Genomic DNA, 27,285 nt, shown 5'->3' with positions numbered 1-27,285 from the left:
TCCTAATATCCCCATTTTACATCAGTGGAAATGAGGTTCAGAAAGTGAAGTTTATTAGGGCCACAGAGCAAAAGAGTATCAGGATAAAAGCTCATGCTATTTCTACTACATCACATTGCCTTCCATACAAAACAAAGCTGATGGCAACCAAGATTAAGTTTAGTTTGTTTCTCCACCTCAGAAGGTTGTGTTTCCCCAATATTAATAATAATGAGGATGAGGCTGTTGACAGTAAACCTAGTAACAACCCTACAAACAATTCACATCTTAAAAATGAGAAACAATCTAACTTTTCCAAGTTATTTTTGCCAGTGAGTGGCTAAGACGGGGCTAAAATCCAGGTATCTTGATTCCTTGTTCAGAATTTTTTCCCCTGTAACAAGCTGATAAGCTACTTAATGAGGCCGTTGAAATAAACAACTAAAAACAATGATCGCGGAACACCTCTTAAGGGTGTCAAAACAACGTCGATTCTGGACAGATAGTAATGCACTCCAACACAGTAATGAGGATGCAACATTGATTGTGTTTTTCATTAATGTTTTTCAAACCTCATTAGGACTACACTAACAGTAAACTTGTGATAATTTCAGTATACTGTGCTATTTTACCTTTATACCACCAAAACCAAGTAATGTGAAACCAAGAGTATTAAAAGCAGCAAACTGGGCCCTATTGCTATAGTTCTTCGGGCTGAATAAGTCTCCCTTTTGCCCTGACCCTCCCCCTCCTATCCCCCTCCCCCCTCTCCCTTCCCCCCCTCCCTCTCTCACCAAGCTTGCCCCCCTCCCTCCAGCACTCCACTGGGTCAGCCCCCTTGACTAGACTCAGCCATTCTATTTCCAGCTTTTCTGCTCACCAGTCCATTCTCAGCAACCAGCTTGGCCACTTACTCCCAGCCTTAGTAATTAATTGTGCTATTATTGTGAATTAATCGTACAAGCAAGTCAATGTTTAGCCTAATTAAGAATGAAGCCAACAAATTATTTAAAGCACCACTCCAGCAGAATTTGCATTCAGCCTTGTATTAGCAGCCAATCAAGCTTTTCAGCTATTGACTCAAGTACTTGCAGGCTTCCTGAATACTTACAGCCAAGCATTCTCCTCATCCTAGCTCCTGAACCCTGTCCAGGGCCTCCCATCCTTTACCCATCCCCATATGTTCATCCCTTGGAAAATAACATATCTCTTTTCTCATTTGCTACAATTCTGAACGTCAATAATTTTGTTGGTTTAGGTCATACAAAAACTGTACAGTTTCACATTGCTAAAGATTATTTGAAAATTTTCTTGCCATTTCTCAAAATAAATTTAGCACCTTTACAAACAGAAACACCCACACAAACATCCGTTCCTCGGCATGAAGCAACCAGTGTAAACAATGGTCTCAGGTCAACCAACTTTGTACTTGAAAAGCAGCAGCAAGTGAAAAATCATGGCCCTGAACAGAAAAAACATGCACAAGGGCTGCTACTTCTAGATCAGTAGTCACTAAGGAGAGAGAAAGAGAGAGAGAGAAAAAAAAAAAAAAAGGTTGAGTAAGGAATCTAAAAGCATTAAGCGCAGGTTTTAAAAATAGTGAATTTAGGAAAGAAAAAAGTATTGCCTGGAGTGAAATTTCACCCTGAATTTTTCCATTAAAGTGTAACTCAGCTTTGGGAAAAATAATGGGCTGGAACCTATACCTCTGGCAACAGACAGTGAAACTATAAATCAGAGTCTTTTCTGATACAACATGTGGATGCACCGATGGGCCAGAGCAACAGTCATTCTTTACAAAATGAGGATAAGAGCGTAGGGGGTAAGGTCTAGGGCAGCTGTGCGTGTACACTTGAGGAAGCATTAGAGCCTGAACAATTTCATCTAGCCTGTGGACAAGTCCATGCCAGTCTCTTGTTTATTTTTCCTATTCATCCTTGCTTGCTTTTGCTGCCCCCTCTGTGCATTAAAGCCATAGCATTTTAGATTTTAGGAAAGGGTCTTTAAAAAAAAAAAAAAGATTTTACTGATTTATCTGAGAGAACAAGAGAGGGAGAGAGCAAGAGCACAAGACAAGAGAAAAGCAGACGATGCTGAGTGGGGAGCCCAAGGCGGGGCTCAATCCCAGGACCCCGGGGAATATGACCTGAGCCAGAGGCAGACCTTTAACCCACTGAGCCACCCAGGCACCCCATGGAAAGTGGGATTATTATAAACATTATTTAGAATAATATTTATTCTAAACATTCCCTGCTGCCTGCTGAGCAAAATAAATCAAAGAAAGACAATTATCATATGGTTTCGTTCATATGTGGAATATAAGAAACAGTGTAGAGGGTCATCGGGGAAAGGAGGGAAAACTGAATGGGGAGTCATCAGAGAGGAAGAAAAACCATTAGGGACTTCAACTCTAGGAAACAAATTGAGGGTTACTGGAAGGGAGGTGGGGGGGTGCTGGGGTAATTGGGTGATGGGCATTAACGAGGGCACAGGATGTAATGAGCACTGGGTGTTATATGAAGCTGATGAATTACTGAACACTACATTTGAAACCAATGATGTACTATATGTTGGCTAATTGAATTTAAATTAATATAAATAAAGAAGTAAATAAATATTCTCTCCTGTCACCTCCCCTAAGTCAGTCACCCTTAGAGCATACTCACTGAGCATGCTCAGCACACCCAGACATTTAATGAGTGCTCCACGTTAAGTTCCTACTTACTAAAACTGATTAGAAGAGAAACAGAAAGATGAGACAATCTATTGCATTTTCATTACACCCATCACCTAATTCTTACCATCATTATTTTCCAGGTTCTGAATATGAATACTAATACTTATTTTTGAAATTGCCTAAATCACTTTGGCTCGTTTCTCAATTTTTGTCTCTGCAACGCCTAACCCATATTGATGTACTAATTAATATTTGCAACACTTCTCTGGAAAAGGCTGTGTATCAGGAAAAATAAAACTTTATCATTAGCCCTAGAAAACATCAGCTTCTTCACATCCTGCCCTAAATAGAATGTACTCTTTGGAAACGTATTCCAGGTCACAGAAGAAATGTTAGGTTTGCCAATTGTTTGATTTCCTCAGTGCTAAAGACAGTATTTATCCTTGTAATACTGGAATAAGTCTATAAGCGTGTAGATCTGTACATGTGCATATATGTGTGTTTATATATACTATTATTTAAATTTATTTTAGAACAGAGAAAGGGGCCAAGCACATCACATAGTAAGTGCTTCTTAGAGATACCACTAGGTGGATTTCTTCAAAAAGTCCATTAACAATGAGGAAGGCAAACACTTCAAGGCAAGTTTCAGAAATTCAAAAGGACCAAGACGGTCTGCAGGATTGCCTGCAAGAGGGTGAGGCGACGCACTCTGAAAACGTGCCCTCTGCTGCCATCAAGTGGTTCTTTTCAGAATCCTTTTATATGAACATAACCTGAACACGCACATTCAGCTCTCCTACCGTTTCATTCTCTATATTATATACATGTTATTCTTTGGGAAATCGAGGTATTTGAGGAAGAGAGGCAAACCTTTCCTAAATTAGGGTTTTACACTATATGGATGGATGCTGTGAAAATTCCATGATGAAGAAGTTCTTTGGAAAGATGAGGTCACAAAGGGTAAAAATTCTTCCCAGCCCTGTAGGACTTGCTCAGTTTCTGGTCAGTAAAGACCCCAACATGAACTCTGGAGCACGTCTCTCTTTATTTCTGCCAAACAGATTTCTAAATAGAAAGGCTGCGGATGGAGGGAGTCATTTAGAATCATTCTTAACCAAGGCAAGTCCCATCACTGCGGAAGAAAATGGTTTCTTCATGTTTCTTTCCTACTACTGTCTCACTTTTTTGAGGGTTCCAGTCCTGTTCGTGGACAATGCAGCATACTGTGGAACTGTGATCACCGCATAACCCTAATTTCAACTTGACTGATTGCTCTGCCTCTTTGAGTGTCTTCCCTTTACTCTCTCAAGAGACAGTTCATTAGGGCAGCCCGGGTGGCTCAGAGGTTTAGCGCCGCCTTCAGTCCTGGGCCTGATCCTGGAGACCTGGGATCGAGTCCCACGTCGGGCTCCCTGCATGGAGCCTGCTTCTCCCTCTGCCTGTGTCTCTGCCTCTCTCTCTCTCTCTCTCTCTCTCTCTCTCTCTCTGTGTGTGTGTGTCTCTCATGAATAAATAAATAAAATCTTTAAAAAAAAGACAGTTCATTAAACATCAGTTGAGTAAAAGGAAAAAGGACATTAAAACAACACAAAACCGGGGTGCCTGGGTGGCTCTGCTGGTTAAGGGTCTGACTCCTGATTTCAGCTCAGGTCCTGATCTCAGGGTTGTGAGATTGAGCCCCATGTCATGGGGGCCACAGGAGCCTAGATTCTGCTTGGGATTCTCTCTCCCCACCCCCTCAGCTCTTCCCCCACCTTGCACACAGGCTCTCTGTCTCTCTCAAATAAATAAATAAATAAATAAATAAATAAATAAATAAATAAATAAATAAATAAAACCTTAAAAAAAATTAGAACTAAATAAACAAAACCAAAAGGCTGTGGCAGCAGCCCCTTCAGGATTCCAAGGCAGCAACATTCTCCTTGGAGTATTGGGTCTTTTGACTACAAAAGGCATTAATGTGATTTTGGTCAAGAAAAAGTCTCAGATAAATCAAAGTGGACAAAAAGAGAGATGAAAGAGAACTAAACTGCTCTGTATTATGAACTAGATCTGGAAGCCTTCTGGAATTCTGGAGTTCCAGAATTCTAGAAATGGGCGTTGGGGGAGTTCCAGAGAGAAGCAGGAACCTGAAACAGAAAAGAGAATGGCCGGGGATCTGGTGAGGTTCTAAAATCCCAAAGAGAATGTATATTAAAACCATAAAATCCCAACTGTGGTTATGAATTTCCCAGAAGATTTGTTTTTCCACCCAAAGCGCAGCCTAAGTCAGACAAACCTCCCAGACGCTGCTTGTGCTGGCAGCTATATGTTTTCCAGTCCATCCTTCTCTGCAGCACTTTGCAGAAACATTGAAGGTGGGAGTGTCTGCTTCAATTTCTCACCTAAAATGAGCCCAGATCCTTATCTCTGGTCCTGGCATGAGGGTTAAACTCATAAACCCCCATATCACCACCTCTGAACATCACTACGTAGGCTTACTGCTTTTTCAGATCCTCCTTCCTTTTTTTGCCCTTTGGGGTTTTTCTTTACCTTTGGGTAAGCTCAGCTATGCAGAGCTGTGAAGACTCTATCAGGTTACATTTTCCAGTATCTCTAAGGATTTTGTAGTAGGACAGCCTACCTACATTGCCACCGTGTAAAAAAGAAGTTGCTCATAAAATGTCTAGAATGTAAAACTCTACCAAGGATCAGAGCCTTCCTGCAGCAGAATCCTGACCTACAACCTCAAACCTTTATGGAAAGATAAATTTACTTTCACCTTGGTGATTCAACACATAAAAGAAGTTACAAAGATAGCAGCATTTTGGTGGTGTGTGGGTTAGAGGGGGTATAAAGAGAATCAAAGGTGGGGAGACTTTCCCCACAGTGGTAGGAAATATGGAGTGTCTGAGCCTTGGTCCCTTTTAGCTCAGCCAGCTAACCCACCTCTTTCCCTCTCCATCCGACTGCCTCTCTCCCCAGAGATGGCTAATGCCATATAGCTAGTGCACACTTTAGGGAACTCACTCCAATGAGAAGACCAGGAGCAAGCAACTTGACTCTTACCAAGTCAGTTCTGGCTAAAACTCTTGAGGTTCCGTGAGATAAACCTAGGCTTTTTGTTAGAGAACGAAGGAGAGATCAAAGGACTCTGGCTGAACCTAAATTTACAACCAATCTTAAAATTGGGGGGAAAAGGAAAATAGCAAATCATTCTAGGAAATCCTCTTCGAAATCCTAAAGAAGCCACAAACCAGGACACATTGGAATCCTCGATGCCGATCAAAATCATTGTAAAGAATCCAGGATTCCCCTCCATTACCAGTAATCCTATGACATAAAATTAGTCGTGATATCCATATGCCTATTCTTCTTCCCACAGCCTCTGACTCCATCATTCCTTGCCTTACAAAGGATGAGGCAATGCTTCAGATAACATGATATCTCCTCAAGAACCCCAAAAGCATAGTTGTATTCATTTCCCTAAAACCTGATTTTCCTCCAAATTTACATGCCTCCCTTACAGTACTCACTAGTTCAAATGGCATGCATCATTAAAGTTGGTAATATGTCTTTTCTACATGATAATTTGTTTTATTAGTAGAACTAAACCATTTGTCCAAATCCTTGCTTTGGATTTCAAAAAACATTAAAAAGTGATGCCATTAAAATGTCCTTTCAGGAAAAGATCCTTCTGAACAAGGATGAGGCATATTGGTGAAGAATTCAAGAGTTAGTGAGAATATGGAATACTGTATTTAGTCCGAAAGTGAAAAAGAATCACTTTTGATTTTAGTTAAGACAGACACATAAATTCTATTTCCTGCGTATACCTCCTACTTCTTTCAATTTTCAAACTCAGCTTGAAAGAGAAAAATACAAAGAAAAGCTAATTGACTTAGTGATTGAGTAACAGAATCAACCAGCAATCAACTCTGTGCCAGCCTGAGAGTAGGATGTATTACCAGAATTCACCACTTAATAGCTCGACTCCCCCTTGTTTGTCTAAAGTCGAGACTGAATTATAATGTAACTTTAGACAGGTGACAAAAAACATCTCTCGTCCTCAGTTTCCTAACCTGTAAAACGGACATAATAAATATACCTACTGTGCAGGGTCATTGAGAGGTTTAACTGAGTACTGGTACTGGGTGCTTAATAACTGTTAGCCCTCCATCAGACTGGTTTTATTATCAGCTGTTGAGTGCTTCACAGTGTGCCAAGGATTATCTAGCATTGCATTTAATTTATTACTCTTAAATCTGCTTCATTCCTCAGAATAAGTACTTCTGGTTAGCAAAGACCTCCCTAAAATAAAAAAAAAATTTTTTTAAATAAAAAAAAAAGAATTAGAGAAGAAGTCAACTTCCAAGCAGAGACTATATATTTTATATACAACTTTAACGTACTGTTTTCAGCAAGAACTTAAAAAAAATCCCTTTTCCCCTTCTAGACCCAGTACAAACAGTACACAACACGTCTCTGACACACTTCCACCTGTGTTGGGTGATTCTAAGAGCACCACACCCCCTTCCATCATTACAGGCGCTGCACTAAGGCTGAGGCTTGTCCTGACTAGCCTCGGTTAGAGTCTAACTCCACCATTTAAAAAGAGACCCAGTGAAAAAAAAATAATAAAATAAAAAATAAAATAAATAAAAAATAAAAAGAGACCCAGTGAATGGCATTATTTGAAACCCAAGAAATAATCACAAACAACGCATTTCCATTACTTCTTAAAGCCTGAACAGTTGATCTAAATATCACCTGCCTGAATTTCTCCCTTTATTATTCATTTTCTTTAATGGTGAGGAAAAACAATAAAACTTTAATAGAGCTATCCCTCTCAGCAGGGAGCAGTGCTGGCTAAAATCTATACATAACATCAAAACAATTGCACTCCAGAACTCCGACAATCTTGGGTTGCCTACATTTAGAAGAAAACAATATTACCTAGTTTTCCAATCTATTGGGGAGAATAGATGAAAACCTTCCTTAGGAACTATTTCGGTGCACTACAGTATCTAAAGTGGTTTGTTCTTGTCACTAACCTAATTCTTATTGCTGTAAGCTAAACCGTTCTCCTTATATTCTGTTCTTAAAAGTTACTAGCAGCAAACCAAGAATTGGAGAAAGTAACAAAAGAAAAAAATTTACAATCTCCTTGTTAGCACGTCTTCATGCCACGGTGATTTGACCAGTGATTTGATAAGTATAGATAACAATTCTGGATTTAATACAGGGTGGCCCACTTTTAAAATGACCCATTTATAACAAAGGTCTCTCTGTTGGAACTATCAAGAGAGTTAAAAAAAAATGCCACGAGTATCAAACACTTTTATTTAATCAGGCCTTGCAGAGCATGGAATTGCAAATCTGGAGACCTTCATCTATGCCCAGCTTTACTAAATGTGAGTATAAACGTCAGTAAGATTTCCTGATTCTCATACTCTCTGTGACTATCCTGAAATTGTCACCTGCCCTCAAACTACCTCACAGAGAAGTCCTCAAGTAGAAGGAACACAAGGTAAGGATTGTGGAACGCTATAAGCTCCTTGGAGAAAAGACTCCAAACATCTTATGCAAGAAAAATGCACAGATTATCTTTATTAACAGTAGAATATTTGTGAAGATTTCGACTACTACAAACTAAAAAATTCTCTTTGAATTTTTACGAGTTTCAAACATAACACTCACCACAGTAGAAAGGGGAAAGATAACCTACCCCATGTTCCCATCCATTAGAAGAATCGTGTTGTATATATGAGAAAATATGAAGAGAAACAGAATTGTGCTGAAGAACATTGTCATCCATGACCCATGATCCTCTCGAAACATTTTTAACCGGAGCAACTGACCTGCAATATAAGATATTATTAGAAATCAGTATCCATCATGACTTAACAATTCATATATCTTTGTTTTCGTTTACTGAATCTCTCTTATCTCACTATATTCTGAAGTCTTTGCCATAGAATTGCCTTATGGGTCAAACTACTCTATTAATACCTTTCTGGAAAAAAAAATATATCCTTTCTGGTCTTTTGTCAGTAAGTGATCATGGATGAAGTCCAAGACAGCCCCCATATCACCCTGGAGCCAACAATACTAACATGAGACTCCAGGATAGTTCAGAAATAGTTCATTAGGCTGCCCTGAAAACAAGAGGAATTAGAGCACAGCCACCTGCTGTTTTCTATTGCACAAACGTGTCTTCGGCTCCTTGTATACTGAATCTACTTCAGGCAAATGGTAGGGATGTTAAGTTCCACAGAATTTCCTTTTGCTTCTATAGGCCCACTCCCAGGGCTGACCAGACAACAAAACCAAGGCAGAATTCACTAATACAGAGATCCAATTGTTGAAGGTACATGAAAATTTAAAAAGGAAAAATATAGTTTCTGTCATCAGATACAGATGACACAGTCTCACTAGTAGCTAGAACATTCACACCTGCACATAGACCTGCGCACAGACGTAGGAGTCGAAGAGCAGGGGTCAGGGGAGGAGAGGGCAGCATGCACAGGTGTTATGGAGCTTGGTGTGGCTCCCAGCAAAAGGTTACTTCCACCTTGATGCCTAAAATTCCATTTAGGAATTGCTAAATGCTAAAATTAGAAAGAACGTTAAAATGCAAATATTTCAAGGAAGGAAAAGGCGTATAGGTGAATACCAAAGTAAACAGTACTAATATCAGAATTAATGCAGAAATATTTCTTGATTTACGGCAGAGGAGAAAAATGAGAACATCACTGTCCTGAAAGGTGAGAAAGATGACAAACCTTGAGAGTAAGAAAAAAACTGAACATAGGTCACCCTGGCTTCTCCTAAGATCAACTTTGTTTAGTATGCTTATTTCCATTCTTGAGAAAGTTATCTAAATGATGATAAGGGAGATGATACACATATATGAACTACAATTAAAAGAGAGTAGACCTGAAATCTTACAACAGATTTTCTCACTAGAAAAAATATACCCTTTTTATTCATGATACGTCAAAAGTTATGAAAAATATAGACATATTTCCACCTGGAAATTGTCTCTCTAGGGATAGACAGTAGCGCTCATGTAGGTTACTGAGGATAGGAAGAAATCTCTTAAGATTTAATTACAAGATTTTCTTGTACTCCACTTTTATTAAAATAGCACTTTAGGTTTCATTTGTAAACCAGAAACATTACCTTAGCCAAAACTTTAAGTAGAGCAAAAAAAAAAAAAAAAGGAGATCTTGTTACATCATCTGGTTTCTTGACCTACGCAAGATAAGCAAAGGGCAAATCTGAAAGTCAGGAGGAACGTTACTAACAACAAAATGAAGAATGTGGAAAACTATCTATTGAAGCAAACGATACTAGCAGAGCAAATTACAACGTCACAGAACTTGCTGATTAATTGAATCAATAGTTATGGAAAGCCAGAGATCAGCAAGCCTCCACACAATACATTGTCAGGAATATGATAAATAGATATTAAGCAAAGAATGCTTGAGAGTAAAAATGATTCATGCCATAAATATCATAAACAAACTGTGAAGAATATTATTCAGTCGTTGAACAAAATATCGAACGTGTTTAATTGCATGTCAGTCATGGTTCTAGGTACTAGAGATCCAGTGGAGGGCAAGGCAGGAAGGTGTTTGAAGTCCATCATTATTTCGGTGATTAATGAAAATGGGATCTTATTTTGGACTCATGGGCTCTCTATGTTCAAAGTTCCCTTTGCTGCAAACTCTTTCAACTTCAAGCTAAGATAAATTTAATTCAGCAGTTTATACCTAAGAACAGCAAAGACCAGCAATTAGAGTTCCTTGAAAATTTAAATGTGAATTTCCTTCTTAACATATGCATATGTCAAAAAAATTACTAATGGATATACTTTAAAAGTCAAATCATAATGCTGGCAATTGAGTGCTTTGCAAATAAAATGTAGTAGATTAACTGTACACTAGCTGAAATAACACAAAGTTAGTAAAAAAGGAAATGTGACAGTACCATTTATGCTGTCATTGCCAAGCTCATTGTCTGGCACTAATTTCAGTCATTAGAGTCATTAGAACAAAATGGCAGGCTAACATGGCCTGAAATTCACTTGCAACGCATAATAAAAGTGCTGCAATATATGAAGGACAGGACTTGGTGTGGCTCAAATGTTGAGTCAAATCTCATTATAAAAATTACCCATAAGTTACTTCAAGGTTAACTTACTGAGTGTCCATCCTGTTGCTAGAAACACATATACATGGATTTCCATCAACTGGCTCTGTCATGAGTGACTTCTCATGCAAGCTAATCAAAATCAAGAACCTCAGTGTTGCCTCAAGATGTCACATGAAAATGTGCTGTCTTTGCCCTGCAGTATGACCATACATTTGGTTTGCCTGGGACAATACTGGCTTATAACTGTTGTTCTGACATAATTATTAATAACGCCCCCTTCCTTTCTTAGGTGTACTGGTTTGGGTAATAAATTATGTGCCACCTTTTCTGTAGGTCACAGAATTCAGAATTTTATAACACTTTTCCTTTAGAGGAGTTGCAGTAAATAACTGAAGACAGTCTTTATAAGTCAACAATAGTAAAAGGCATCACTAAGAAGGTGAGTACATTCCTGATAAGGTCATAAGTGATATTTATTTTGATCATATAGACATATTTGTAAATATGAGTGTATATTTATGTTAATAAAATTTGTCTGGGACTATACGGACCATCACCTATGATATGGTCAAGATAATTGGAAAATGAATCTGAGAACAAGCAGAAGTATTAAGTTGGTACACATGCTTGTGTATGTGTTGGAGGACACAGGGATTGGCTGTTATGAATCCAGTTAAAGTCAACCGAAATGCCCTAAAACCTCAGTCTTTCCTAGAAATACAGTAGGTTTAAGGCCAGTAAGAGGTCATAAAATTCTAACAAGATTAATTATCTAAAAGCATATTTTAAAATATACGAATACCCACATATGTAATGGAAAATAAAAAGAGACAAACATAATAGGGAGAACTATGGAGAAACTGCTTGGTTTGGGGGGGGGGGTTGACTGCTGTGTTCTCATCAGTTAAAGAAAAAGGAATATTTCCTTTCTACCTTACAACCAGACCTTTATCCTGAGTTCTGGGTATCTTTTGTTCAAGTGTGGTTCTCACAAGGAGGCCTTGACTAAACAATCTCAGAGGAAGAGAAGTAGAAGCGTCTGTGCTTCCACATAAGAGATGGGAGTAGCCCTACTTCTGGGAATTTGTTAAAGCAAGGGATTCAATGGAGGGAGGGCTTCTAGGTTCATGGAAGATCCAAAGATTTAGGCCTCTAAGGGAGCAGAACGTCACTTGAATTTGATTTCCTGGATGCTGGTAAAAGCCAAAGTATCAAGAGTCACGGCATTGAAAGTCAGGTAAGGAGACTCAGCTAGCCCCAAGGGTATAAGCCCGGTAGGGCTGCCACCAACCTCCATTAGGAACACAACAACCTGGGTAGGACCCAGCCAACTGCTAGAGGAGGTCTTCGAGAGAACAAAATCACCAGGTGACCCTCAAGCCACACTTAGGCAATCCGAGGCTCCTGATCCCCTCCCCCTGTCCTTGGAACGCTCAGTCAACCACTATTCCCACAGTGGCAGCTGTTTTTAATGACGCAGCCTTGAGAGAGCAATGAGTTGTTGAAACTGCCCACATGGTCTAAGTGACTGAACTCAGTTAAGGCCTCTATATGAATTTTTAAGATTGCGGAGGGCAAGCGCCGAGATCTATCCATCTTGTGGCCACCAAAGGCAAGCCTCGTAAATGTTCTTTTGCTTATTAAAACTGCCACCTCCCAATCGGGAGGTCTCTGCTGCTTTCTTCAGACTCTCCATGTATGGGAGCCAGTGTCAGATTTCATCTGAGAAATCCCCAAGGTTGCAAACCAACAATGTCTTAAACCGTGCCACAGAGCCAAAGAGGTGGCCAAAGGCCATCACCCAAGCAGCAGTAGAAGAAGAGAACAGGTAAATACAGACAGAAGTCCCTGTAGCCTTGGGACTATTCTAAACTTTAGTGATAAAAAAGGTAAGGTGAAAAATTACCAGTACTGTACTCTCTGCCCACCTTGGTAAGCAGGAATCAGGGCAAGATTTACATAATATAGAGGAAAAACTATGGGATTACACATAAGACCCCGGCCAAGAAATATAAAAGAACAAATGAAGGTGGCACTTTCCTCAAGAGGACTTCAAACTGAAATTAATACCACTATCTATTAAGTCTCCTGCCCCCAAATCTCCTACATATGATGTGGCCCACCATATACATAATGTATCCATGAATGTACTTAATGGATACATATGTAAGAAAAAATGTAATCTACAGCTATTTAAAAACTTTTAATTTGCTGAAGTCAAAAAAAGTGGTCAAAGTTGGAATAGCAGGCATTCCACATACCAGTAAGAATGTTCTCTGTTGCAAATAACAGAGAAAGGAGGAGGGGGAAGGAAGGAAGGAAGGAAGGAAGGAAGGAAGGAAGGAAGGAAGGAAGGAAGGAAGGAAGGAAGGAAGGAAGGAAGGAAGGAAGGGAGGGAGGGAGGAGGGAAGGAGAAAGGAAAGGAGAGGAGAGGAGAGGAGAGGAGAGGAGAGGAGAGGAGAGGAGAGGAGAGGAGAGGAGAGGAGAGGAAAGGAAAGGAAAGGAAAGGAAAGGAAAGGAAAGGAAAGGAAAGGAAAGGAAAGGAAAGGAAAGGAGGAAGGAAGGAAGGATGGATAAGGGGGAAGAAAAGGGAAGAGAAGAAAAAACACTAAACACGAGCTTAAATTATACGAGTCTTTATTGGCTTCTCATATTTTCTAAGCAACATGTTTGTTCCCTAAAAAAAAGAAAAGCAATTAATTTTCTCCTTAACATATAGATTCAGAAAATAATATACATTTAGCTTAACTAAAGAAATGAAATGACTTCAAGCAAGGCTTGATCCAGCACTCAAATAATATAACCAAGGCTTGATTTATCTCCATTTCCCAGCTTGATTTCTTCAAGGTGGGCCACCATCATAGCCAGCTCCTCCAACATGTTCACACATACCCCCTCTGTAGACCCAAGATGATTCTAGCAATCCTGAGTCACGTGCCTTCGTTTTTTTCCAGAGAGGAAAAACATAATGCTTTTGCTCCACTATTTCTAAAGAAAGTTACGTGGTTCACTCTCACTGACCTTGTTTGGGTCCTGAACCAATTACCATTGACAGTTACAAAAAGCAATGAGTAGCTAAGCCTATGTCACACATGACACTCCTAGAGCCAGACTAAATTAACTACCTAGCACTACACTGATCTATAAATGTAAATCAAGTATGGCAAACATTGTTGAAAACAGCAGAACCATAAGATGGAAGATCCCTGAGTCCTTCAATCGCTGCTTAGAACAAAGGTACCTGCCATGTTGTCAGCTTTATATGAGTGAGAAATTCAACTGGGATGCACCCATTGTATATTTTGGAGATTTTAATTTCTGAAACTACTTTTACCCTACCAGATACAAGAAGACCAAGGGATCAAAGGCCCAGAGAAGGAAAATAAAAGGGGTTTTAAAATGGCCCACATGGACTCTTTACTTCCTGGTCTTTCTTTATATCCCTAGTACTCAGTAGAATATATGGTAAAATATCTGCATCAAATTAAATGCTGATGGACAGATCCTAGAAGGAAAATTAAGACCTGCCCACAAGAAAGGGCACACAGTTTCCAAAAGAAAAATTCTGTAAGTAAAACATGGAGGAACATATATCTTGCTGGCAATGATGCCATCACTCACACAGCTCAACCTCAGAACACCTAAGGCCCAAGACTTTGTATAATTTATTGTCTACTTGTGTGTGCCACACCCATCCATAAACTATAACACAGCGAGGAACGTATTTGTCTTCTTCCCTGCTAGTATCGCCATGGCACTGGCACGTAGCATGTCTTAGATAAATATTTGTCCAACTGTTAAACAACAAAGGGACACAATACAATATAGAGCAACAGTGTACAAATGAACAAAAAAATATTCCACTATGTCTAAAATCCTATGTCTTTGGGGCTCTGGCAATTATACCCACCCTCTGTGCCATGTGGAACCCATCAGTTCTTTGACCTTCAGCTCCTCCTTATTTTCTCCCCATCTATTAGCCACCTCCTGAGTTCTATTTCCTATTCAGCATGAAACTTCTGTTTCCTTATCAAACTTTCTTTTCCTCAACACCCTCATTTCCTGTGCACCCCATACTTGCCTTATGCTTGCCCTGCAAAATCCCAACTTTAATTCAGCACCATAGTTTGCTTTCTCTGATCCTAGTAAACTATGGTGAAGAAGTTACACGAGTAGATTAATAAGCCACTACATAATCATGATCCTCAACTTCAGCAGCCACCACAACCGTGCACATTAATTGTTTTCCTTGTACTTGTCAACCTCTTTCCCATTCTCCTCACCATCCATTTCAAACTTTACCTCAAAGTTCCTACTAAGCCTCTTTCGCTCTCAGAATAGGACCTTGGCCCAACGACAAGGAAGTACTGCTGTCACCAAACATGATTTCCTTCAACTTACTGCCCACTTACATGCATCCGCTTATCTCTCCCCACTTCCTTCCACTGTTTCTCAGGGAAGCAGTGCTCATCCCACAAAAGGACACACCTGTGCTTTCTTAAAACCATATCTACCCCTCTCTTGGGGCCTCGCTCCATCAGCCTTCCTTTCTCTCCTTTGTATTTCTAATCTCTCTCTCTCCTGGTTCTCTTCTCTACCTCTAAAGCCTCTTAAGTCATCCTAAAAGCAGTGCTTTCTTGGCTTTGTGTCCTTGAACTACCACCCATTCTTCTTCCTTTGTGTCCAGATTTCAAGAAAGAGTAACATGCATCATGCTCACTCTCCCTGGATCTTACTTGCAATGCAAACATTCTACTGAAATTGTTCTGGCAAATGTTAACGACTTCTACATTGCCAAATCCACTAGAAATATATTGCCCTTTAATTAACAGGACATCTCAGTTGCATTCTACATAGCAGTTCACTCTTGCCTTTTTTTTTATTTATGATAGTCACAGAGAGCGAGAGAAAGAGGCAGAGACATAGGCAGAGGGAGAAGCAGACTCCATGCACCGGGAGCCTGATGTGGGATTCGATCCAGGGTCTCCAGGATCGCGCCCTGGGCCAAAGGCAGGCGCCAAACTGCTGCGCCACCCAGGGATCCCCAACTCTTGCCTTTTTTGACACTACCTTGGATTCTCTACCACCAAATACCCTTTGTTCTTTTTTTACTTTCCTGATTATTCCCAGTCACTTTTTGGGGCATCTCTTCTTCTACTTGTCCCATAAATTATGATGTTTCCCATGGTCTGTCCTCAGGGTTTCCCTTTCTCAAATCACATGATCTCATCCACTGTTGTGGGTTTAATATGCAGTATCTCCAGCACAAACTTTTCCTCCCAAGCTTCACACTGAGTTACTCACTCTCCTCCTGAATGTTCTACACAGTAGAAATTCAAACTCTGTATACAAATTCAAACTCAGTATTCCAAATCTCCACCCCTATCTCCAACCTGAACCTTCCTACCCCTAAATCCATTCCTCCTTCTGACTTTGCCATCTTATTATTGTCAACAGAACTTAAGGTAGATTTCATTCTTGATCTTTTTTTCTGCATACCTATCATTTTGATCAACAGTCACATTATTTTATGACCTTACATACTATACTCTTCTCTCATAATTTGAGTTCTCATTGTATCTCCATAGGAATATTACAACAACCTAACTGGCCTTCCTCGCTCGCACCTTTTCCATTCCAAATCCAACATCTATACAGCTAAGAGATCTAACTGAAATACAAATGTGGTCACACTGTTCCTTCACTTAAAGTCAATGATCACCATTCCCCCACTGTAATTCAAGCTCCTTCAGGTGGTACAGAAGGCACTGCTTGATTTGACCCAAGCTTATCTCTCTTCTCACCACCACCTACCCTCCACTCTAGTTCCATCAAACAGATTTCAGCTTCCTATGCTTAGGCTGAACCCTCTGCCTAGATACTCTTCCTTCTCCATCTCTTGACTAACTCCTGCATTTTCTGTGGGCCTTAAAATGGAGGTCAGAGACAATCTCTTCTAGGTAGTTATCTTCATTGTCAAATATTTCATATATTATAGTCATAGTCAGAGTGAGTTTATAGGATGTACTCTTTCAGGAAGTACTAAGTTCCCTTCAGTGCAGATAAGAGGAATGGCCACTAGCCAGGTATAGTTTAAAGGGTTGAATTACATGACTTTTAAGATCTCATCCAACTCTAGGGTTGTAGGATTTGTTTAGTCAGTGAGAAATTACTGTAGTCCACTAACTCAAAATACTTTAAGTTAAAAAGAGAAATACCTATTGAGGGAAAAAGAGGAAATGTTCCTCCTTGTGTTTTATCTGTCATTGTTTGCCTTTCTAATCTAAAAAATAAAGCTAAAGTAACACACTGATAAGATTCTTTAAAAGCCAAGTTAATATTTAACACTTTATATGAGAACACTTGACAATAATGTAAGTCCTATTTTTTATGTCTAGAATGAAACAATAAAGGATAAAGAAATTGGATCAGAGCATTTCAATATCAATTGAACTTCACTTCCAATCAGACTAAAGTTATATGAAGTATTCATGGGTAATTTGTGTTAATTTCTAGTTTATAAGGACATGAAATGATACGATTTTTTTGAGATTTACTAATTGAAAAATGGCAACAGAATAAAAATAACTAAAATAAAGCAATCCCAGAATGGGATATCAAAAAAGAAAATTATCTAACAAAACACATTAGAATATCATTAGGGAAAAAGGATGTTTCTAGTTAGACACATGTAGCATTATATAAAGTGCAAGATCATAAAACTTTTGTACTCTAAGGGCACCATTCAATTAATATTCAGATCAAGTCTTGTTATTTCAGTGTACAAAGAGAATTAAAAAAAACATTGAATAGATGGTTTTTCTTCACATGAGGAGTAGGAGCTTACACATAAAATGTTTGCTATTCACTGAATTTGACAGAAAACCAAATATTGAGAAATGAAATATAATCCCGTATAATACTACAAATATGTATTACAATATGTAATTTTAAAAAGGTTCTAAAAATGAACTATTGGGACTTCATCAAGATAAGAAGCTTTTGCACAGCAAAGGATACAGTCAACAAAACTCAAAGACAACCTACAGAATGGGAGAAGATATTTGCAAATGACGTATCAGATAAAGGGCTAGTTTCCAAGATCTATAAAGAACTTATTAAACTCAACAGCAAAGAAACAAACAATCCAATCATGAAATGGGCAAAAGACATGAACAGAAATCCCACAGAGGAAGACGTAGACATGGCCAACAAGCACATGAGAAAATGCTCTGCATCACTTGCCATCAGGGAAATACAAATCAAAACCACAATGAGATACCACCTCACACCAGTGAGAATGGGGAAAATTAACAAGGCAGGAAACCACAAATGTTGGAGAGGATGCGGAGAAAAGGGAACCCTCTTGCACTGTTGGTGGGAATGTGAACTGGTGCAGCCACTCTGGAAAACTGTGTGGAGGTTCCTCAAAGAGTTAAAAATAGATCTGCCCTACGACCCAGCAATTGCACTGCTGGGGACTTACCCCAAAGATGCAGATGCAATGAAACACCGGGACACCTGCACCCCGATGTTTCTAGCAGCAATGTCCACAATGGCCAAACTGTGGAAGGAGCCTGGGTGTCCATCGAAAGATGAATGGATAAAGAAGATGTGATTTATGTATACAATGGAATATTACTCAGCCATTAGAAATGACAAATACCCACCATTTGCTTCGACATGGATGGAACTGGAGGGTATTATGGTGAGTGAAATAAGTCAATCAGAGAAGGACAAACATTATATGGTCTCATTCATTTGGGGGAATATAAATAATAGTGAAAGGGAATAGAGGAGAAGGGAGAAGAAATTGGCAGGAAATATCAGAAAGGGAGACAGAACATGGAAGACTCCTAACTCTGGGAAACGAACTAGGGGTGGTGGAAGGGGAGGTGGGAAACGAACTAGGGGTGGGGGGTGGGGGTGAATGGGTGGCGGGCACTGAGGGGGGCACTTGACGGGATGAGCACTGGGTGTTATTCTGTATGTTGGCAAATTGAACACCAATAAAAAATAAATTTATTATTAAAAAAATAAAAATAAAAATAAAAAAGGTTATAAAAAAGAACAAAAAATAAGACTACAGTTAGATACTCAGCATAAACAATGCTGTTTTCAGACCGAGAGTGTAATGTCAATTTCAAAAGTGTATATATTACAAAATTTTAGTAAAATACATATCCACTAAATAAACACATGTTGATATAAATAATTCTCCACAGAAAAAACAGTAATAAACCCTCCATTTTATTGAGGGAGTTGAAGTATTTTACTGTAATAATATGGCTTTTTCCATTAGACTATTCCTAGGATTAACTGACTTATATTGCTTGTTACTGCTCAAGAGAAAAAAGTATGATCCCAAAAGGAAATTATTCATTTATTATCTACTGGTTTTCCTGTTAAGGAAAAAATAGCCACTGAATAAAAAAAATACTAAATTAACATTACATCTTAGCTTGTAGCCCAAAATAAAATTTAGCAGCATACTTAATTTCTGCATATAAATTATATATATATGATTTATAGCATATATATACATAAAATATTATCATGATTCTATAATTTTAATAAAATCAATTTATTCTATATCTTCCAGATTTGGACAGGTGAAATCACCCTAAGCAGCACTTTTAAGATCAAAACCTATCAAAAAAGTAAAAATTTACAAAATATGTTCTGAAATGTTAGAACTTGTAGTTTTTACCACAATGTTGTATTTCAAAATGGGCAACAGGATAAAAAAATACAGCTTCCTATTCTTAAAAATTAATATAATCACTACTATTAATAAATTTTTATGTCTTCATCATTATATTGATATCAGCTTTGAAAACAATCATATACTTTTAAAATATGTTTTCATTTAAGTTCAGCATCCTATTAATCCATCTAAAAAGGAAACATTAAATTAAAAAAAAGAAAGGTTAAAATAAGTTCTTTAGAAAAAAGGAAATAATATAGTTCAGAAACTCTGAACTACAAAAGACAAATATCAAAGATAAGATAAGCGAAGGTAAAATAAAAGCTTTTTTCTCTTACTTTTAACTGATCTAACATAAGCTTGTTCAAAATAATAAGATACAGTATATTCAAGTATGTATATATGTTATATATGTGTATATACATATGTATTATATATTATATACTATATATATATATGCTTATATATGTAAAAATGTATACATACACGACAGGTACACAAAGGATCCCAGGGCCTGTGCCAAAAAGGTCCCAAGGACTTTTTTCCAAGCTCCTTTTGAGTAGTTCTTTCCCTCCCTGTGGTGGTTCCCTTACATGCATGTGCTAATCATGCCTCACTTGAACCGAAGGGGCATCTGCTGGTCTCTAAAATTACTTCTCTGTGCTCTGCTCTCCTATCCAGTACCTGCCCTGAGAGTTCTGTCTCAGCAGCCCCCCCACACCCAACTCTGCGTCCTCAACTCACAGAGACCCCAGCCTCTTCCTGATGTTTTAAACTCCTACATTGAAATCAGGAAACTCTCTCTCCAGGAAGTAAGCTGGAGTAACTGTAGGCCTCACTTTTTAAAAAAGATTTTTAAAATTTATTTATTCATGACAGACACAGAGAAAGAGGCATAGGCATAGGCAGAGGGAGAAGCAGGCTCCCTGTGGGGAGCCTGATGTGAGACTCCAATCCAGGAACCCTGGATCACGACCTGAGCCAAAGGCAGACGCTCAAGCACTGAGCCACCCAGGTGTTCCTACGCTTCACTTTTGTTAAAAGATAAAGAAAATATCTTAAAAACAGACAGCAAAGTTAGGTTACTTCAAAGGAACAACATTTATCCTGCTCGAATACTTCCCAATAGTAACAAAGATGTCATAAAACAGTGCTAAAAAGTACTATCAACTTAGAATTATGTTCCTAGTGCAAATGTCCATCATAATGAAGGTGACTGTTTGAAGGCATCAAAGAGCAAACAAGGCAGCCAAGATTTAAAGGGTCAAGATCCCTGGAAGAAGAAAAATGAATTTAAATGCACTTCTCCTTGGAAGATGTGATTTTCAGTGTGGGACATAGGGACCGCATGTGGCCTTGAGTTTGAGGCAGTCTCAGGGGTCAGGGAGACAGAAACTGAAATTCAGGGCTCCCAATGCAACCAGGACATGAGGAATCAAAATATCAGAAGAAGGGAAACCCAAAAAGTGAACGCAAACATCTAATACAATTTCCCACAGAGCATTTGCTGATACCTAAACCATGTAGGTGAGAGGTAAAAACCAGTAAGGAACAGCTGAAAAAAGCAAAACACTAAGCATAAATTTTAGCAGTCTCATGATACTCAGGAAACACCAAAGTAGAAGAACTCTGAGAAAAGTCTAGGGTGTCAGTTGTGACACATGAGGAACTATACCATAGAAGTAAGGACAAACTAGAAACAGATCAACCCGAGAAAAGCCAGAAGCCCAGTTTCTATCTGCTTACCAGGAGAAAATTACATTTTCCCTAAGAAGATCATCATGAACTTCTAAAGTTCTTCACAAAAAATAAAAATAAAAAAAAAATAAAGTTCTTCACATATCATTTCTGATACTCAAGTTTAAAAAGAAATAGGGGCACAAGGAAACAAGACAAGAAAAATTACTGAAAATCAAGAGACAATATAAACAGACTCATTAACGATGTGCATATTGGAGTTGTAAGACACAGAAGTCAAAGTAACTATAATCAATATGCTCCAGAAAATAGATGAAAAGATTATGAATTTTATCAAAGAACTGGAAACTATTTTGAAAATCAACTGGAATATCTAATTCTGAAAAATATTAACTGAACTAATAACTATAGATTTAACAGCAGTTATATATGTACAGACTATGTGATTCCATTTATATAAATTTCTAGAAACTGCAAACTAAACGGAAGAGTCACCTAAAGGTGTGGAGGGATGGGAGAAATGAATCACCAAAATTCATGAAGAAACTTTTATTTTGATTGTGGCAACAGTTTCACAAATGGATATGTATGTCAAAGTTTATAAAACTATACAGCTAAACATGCAGTATGTCAATTATGCCTCCATAAAATTATTTAAAATTAAAATAACAATAATATTATCTTTTAAGATTTGAAACACGTGGAATTCAAGTTTATAACAAAAGTAGGTCAAAGGATAGAAAGAAAAAATAAATAAAATAAAATGAATAAGATCTTTTAAAAAATTTAAGGTATAAAAGGCAGTCTAATAAAACTATAGAGAGAAATAAAGAAATCCATAATCATAGCATGAGATTTCAAGATCTCTCTTACTTACTGACCGGTCATGTAGACAAAAATAAAGTTAATAAATAATAGAGTATTTCAATAATACAATTAACAATTGATTTAATGGGGTGCCTGGCTGGCTCAGTTGGAGAAGCATGTGACTCTTGAGCTCAAGATTGTAAGTTTGAGCACCACACTGGGTATAGAGATTACTTAAAAATAAAGATCTTAAAAGAAAACCAATTTGATTTCATGGACTTATTATATTTAAGCCTGTATGCAACAATTAAAGAATACATATTGTTTTCTAACATAGATTAAAAACTTTAAAAATCAAACATGGACTATGTTACAAAACAAATCTCAGCAAAGTTCGAAGTTTAGATATCTCACATATCATTATTTCCTAAAAACAGTGCAATCGATTAGCAATTAATAAAAAAGTTAAATGATTTTTATATCTCACATCTCAGAAATTTGAAAACATATTTCAAAATAATTCATGCATAAAACAAAAATCTTAATTGAGAGAAATATTTAGAATTAAATGATTATCAATACAATATATAGAAAACATGTGGAATGTAACAGAAGCAGTATAAAGTGGGAAACTTAAGTCTTCAATTGATTTCTACTTCCATTTCTACTATAAAAGAAAGTCTGAATATAAGGAAATATTGAATGTAAGAAGAAAAAGAACAAAAAAGTAAAGACAGAATGCAGAAGAAAGATGATAAGAGCAAAAAAAAATTAATTACACTGAAGGCAAAAATAAAATACAGACTATAAACAAAGTAAAATAATATTTTATAAGCAGACAAATCTTTGAGTAATGAAGAAAAAGGAAGGCATTAAAAGGTATTAGAATTATGTTAATCTGAATCTGAAAGGCAGATGTGATTTATATTTTTTGTTAACCTGAATTTCATAACTTTTTTAAAAAATATTTTATTTATTCATTCATGAGAGACAGAGAGAGAGAGAGAGAGAGAGAGAGAGAGAGAGCAGAAACATAGGCAGAGGGAGAAGCAGGCCCCATGCAGGGAGCCCGATGTGGGACTCGACCCTGGGACTCCAGGATCACACCCGGGGCTGAAGGCAGGGACTAAACCACTGAGCCACCCAGGGATCCCTGAATTTCATAGCTTATGAAAATATTTCTCAGAACAATTTAAACACTGCAGTTCCTCAATTCATATATGAGACACTCATATAGTTTAGAAGAAACAATCCAACTGGAAGTGGGGAAAAAAGTACAGAATAGAGTGCTCAAAGAGGGCTGAATACATAGCTCCTTATGTAAAACTGTTGGAAAAAAAAAAACAATTATCCATAAATGAAAGTAAATGTCAGTAAATGTGCCAGTAGATGTTTAAAGACTAAAGTGCCCTGAGTGCTTCTACTGAGTTTTGGTAAGAATGTCACACTGCCAATTTTGAACTGAATTATTCCACTGAAGTAGCAAAGGTTTCTTGATGTGCTTGTATTGAATAAATCTAACATATATGAAACCAAGTCTTACATATATATTTATAAACATACATTTAATGAGTCTGTAAGTTGACAATTTTCTTTTTTTTTTTAAATTTTTATTTATTTATGATAGTCACAGAGAGAGAGAGAGAGAGAGAGAGAGAGGCAGAGACACAGGCAGAGGGAGAAGCAGGCTCCATGCACCGGGAGCCCGACGTGGGACTCAATCCCGGGTCTCCAGGATCGCGCCCTGGGCCAAAGGCAGGCGCCAAACCGCTGCACCACCCAGGGATCCCAGTTGACAATTTTCTAACTTCATTAACTTTTCAACATCTATTATTTACATAGCTACTAAAAGTACTGGGGATACATGTGTTTAACATGTGCAGTGTTATGCATATGTGGCAAGTAGCTGGTTTGAGCCTAAAGTTGGGATTCAGACAGGACAGATGAATTGAAAGAAAAAGTTTCCAATATTTTCAATAATTTATTTTCTTGAGGTATTTTGGCTGGGTATAAAATAAAATAGGCAAAACAATTTTGTATCTAAAGCACACGACGATATATATTATAATGAAGCTGAGCCCATGGATCCAGGTCTTGAGCCCTACAAGACATAGGAACATACCCTTTGGATATTTAGAATAAAATATAAAATTCAAAGGTACAAAAAAGATTTTCTTCCACCTTTAGGTGAAAATAAGTACAAAGCTGAAATAGGAATGATTTCATATAATTATTATTTTAGCAGGTTAAGAATTTAAAAATTCAGAGGCACTGGAAAACCTTACCATTGGCATGGATCTCAACACTAAGTAGGTGAAATTCTGAAACTGTAGCAGTGATGAGACACGAGCCTTAAATAGTACCCTCCCCGACCAACAGTGGCAGTGGACATCAAAAGAGGGTTCTACAACAGAATGTAACAGATTACTTCATCAGTCTATATGATATTCCCCTGAGGACCACAAGAAGCAAGTGTTTGAGATTTTAAAGGAGGTAGAAATTACAGGTGTGCCAAGAAACAGTGACACTGAGTTATACAGATAAACATGGCCCTCTAACTCAACTCAATACTTTTAACCAAAACAAGCATTTATAAAGTATGGTAGCCAACCTCCAAGATGGCCCCCACTGAATCTCATCTCTTGCTAGTCATCCCATGTTTAGTGTCCTTCCACACTGAATTACAACTGGTCTATGTGACCAATAAAATATAGTTGAAGTGACAATGAATGATTTTCAAGGCCAGGTTGTGAAAGGCATTGCAATTTCCACCTTGGTCTCTCTCTTGAATTGCTCACTCTGGGGGAAATCAGCTGTCATGGTCATGGGGCAATGAAGTTTCACTATGGAAACATCTACATGATGAGGAATTGAGGGCTCCAGTGAACAACTAGTACCAACTTGTCATCCCATTTGAGAAAGCCATCTTGATAGAGGAGAACCTTCCAGTCAAGTCTTCACATGACTGTAGTCCTACCTGATATATTGACATTAACCTCATCAGAGATCCCAATGCAGAACTACCTAAGCTGCTTCCAAATACCTCATCCAGAAAAACCATGTGAGATCACAAATACTTATTCTTGTTTTAAGCCTCTGAATTTTGGGATAATTTGTTTAAATAGCAGTAAGTAACTCTAGGCTCTATAATTATTCTAAAGGCCAATAGGAGCCAGTTTAGAATTTGAGTCATGGAAATAACAAAATCCAGCATGATATATGATTGTATGAGGAAAGATCAGAGACCACAAAATAGAAACAAAAGTTAAATATTTATAATATAAATACTTAGTTTACCTTAAAATGTTTGACATTATGATGACAGAGCAAAAGAACCTTTGTGAAAATTACCTTTCATAGCATGAAAGCCTTGAAATAATTGAATAATTTCAAAGGGCAACCTTTGTGTAGTAAATGTCACTAATGATATTTTATTTGATCTCTACTATAATTCACATAACGTGTCATATTTTTCACCATGTTTTCTATCATTTTAGTCAGAGTTTTGACACCTATGTCACTGATAAAACAATAGATACAGGAGTTATTTTAGAAGATTGGTGTCTATGCAAACTAAATGAATAACAGAAATTTAGATGTTAGAGTTCTTTCATCTATAAGCATGCAAGCAATATTGTTTCTGAATTTTAATTTACTGAAATTTATAACATATCTCAGATATAGAAAGAATAAACAAGAAAAACAAATAAGGAACCACACCACACTCTGGATAGCCAACAAACTGCATTTACAGAAAAGAGATAAAAATATGTGACCCATTAGAATCCACAGTACCATTTCTGCTTGAAATCCTACTCTTACCAAATCCACTATTTCATTTAGTTCTTATTTAAAAGACATTTATAGGGCACCTGGGTGGCTCAGTCAGTTAAGCATCTGCCTTCGGCTCAGGTCATGATCCTGAGATCCTAGGATCCAGCCTGGTGTTGGGCTCCCTGTTCAGGGGGAGCCTGCTTCTACCTCTCCCTTTGCCCTTTCCCCCACTGATGCACATGCGCACTCTCTCTCTCTCAAATAAATAAAATCCTTAAAAATAAATACAAATAATAAACAAATAAAAGACACTTAGTGTCATGGTGTTCTAGGCTGTATTATAAATGCTTCATTAAAGAATAACATAAGAGCCATTATCCTAAACTTCAATGGCATTTATTTATTTATTTGAGATGGGGGGTGGAGCAGAAGGAGAGAGACAATCTGAAGCAGGCTTCACACCCGGCACAGAGCCTGATAAGAGGTTCAGTCTCACGACTCTGAGATCATGACTTGAGCTGAAATCAAGAGTCAGACGCTTAACCAACTGAGCCACCCAAGTGCCCCAGATTCCTATAATTTAATATTTAATATTTATATAGTGTAAATTGTTTTCCCATCCTAAACATCACAACTGTATCTCTCTATGACTTAATCACTGGTGAATATTACTGACATTTCCTTTTCTGTGATGAAAGCATGAAAAATCTGTGGATAGCATATTAGTATATTTCTCAATACTTTTAATTCAAAGAACTGTGTGTCCTTAATGCAGTTACATGACTATGGAAAATTAAATTGGCTATTTTTATAGTATATGAACTTGAAATTATGACAGAAAAATTATGAGTTTTTATTTACTCAAGTATGCAAACCAGCAACTTCAGAAAATCATTTCAAATGTAATCTCATTTGAATTAGTCTCTTGTACACTTTTAGAAATAGTTATTTGCTAGTGCCTGGGGGAAGTAATAACTTATGATGTGTTAGTGGGGAAGAATACTGATATTGTAACAGGCTAAATGCTACTATGGTTTATCATTAACACATAAGATAAAACAGTGATACCTACTGCAGGGGCACGTTGGGGACCAGTGTCCTATTTGTAAAATTGCCAATGTGTAACGAGGTCCCATCCTAGGTTGCACAACAAATACATGAACAAAAAATATTTTTAGATAGCTGTTAAGTACCAAGCATTAACTAAAATCCCAAATGTTCCTTGTATTAAATACATTGGGATAAATCCATTATAACTGATCATGCCATTTTTCCTAATCATCAGATTATCATAAGAGGATTAATACTCCCTGGGCTCCCTGTTCAGGGGGAGCCTGCTTCTACCTCTCCCTTTGCCCTTTCCCCCACTGATGCACATGCGCACTCTCTCTCTCTCAAATAAATAAAATCCTTAAAAATAAATACAAATAAATAAACAAATAAAAGACACTTACTGGTGGGGGGAAATGTCTATCCCCTAGTTCAGGTTGTTTCCTTTTAG

At 37.7% G+C, this 27,285-nt stretch overlaps 1 protein-coding gene across 3 annotated transcripts in view; it reads right to left on the bottom strand.

Annotated features, from left to right (window-relative positions):
- TMEM117 (transmembrane protein 117) overlaps positions 1-27,285 on the bottom strand; it is a 475,906-nt gene that overhangs the window by 378,446 nt on the left and 70,175 nt on the right. For all 3 annotated transcript variants that reach the window (XM_055318966.1, XM_055318965.1, XM_055318967.1), the window contains one exon: positions 8,367-8,499. In XM_055318966.1, coding sequence (XP_055174941.1) covers positions 8,367-8,499 — 133 coding nt within the window. The remainder of the gene's footprint in view (positions 1-8,366; positions 8,500-27,285) is intronic.

Source organism: Nyctereutes procyonoides, unplaced genomic scaffold (genome assembly GCF_905146905.1).
Source record: "Nyctereutes procyonoides isolate TBG_1078 unplaced genomic scaffold, NYPRO_anot_genome, whole genome shotgun sequence".
NCBI classification, from domain to species: Eukaryota; Metazoa; Chordata; class Mammalia; order Carnivora; family Canidae; genus Nyctereutes; species Nyctereutes procyonoides.
The sequence above is the reverse complement of the archived record's forward strand: the minus strand, read 5'-3'. Positions and strand labels throughout refer to the sequence as shown.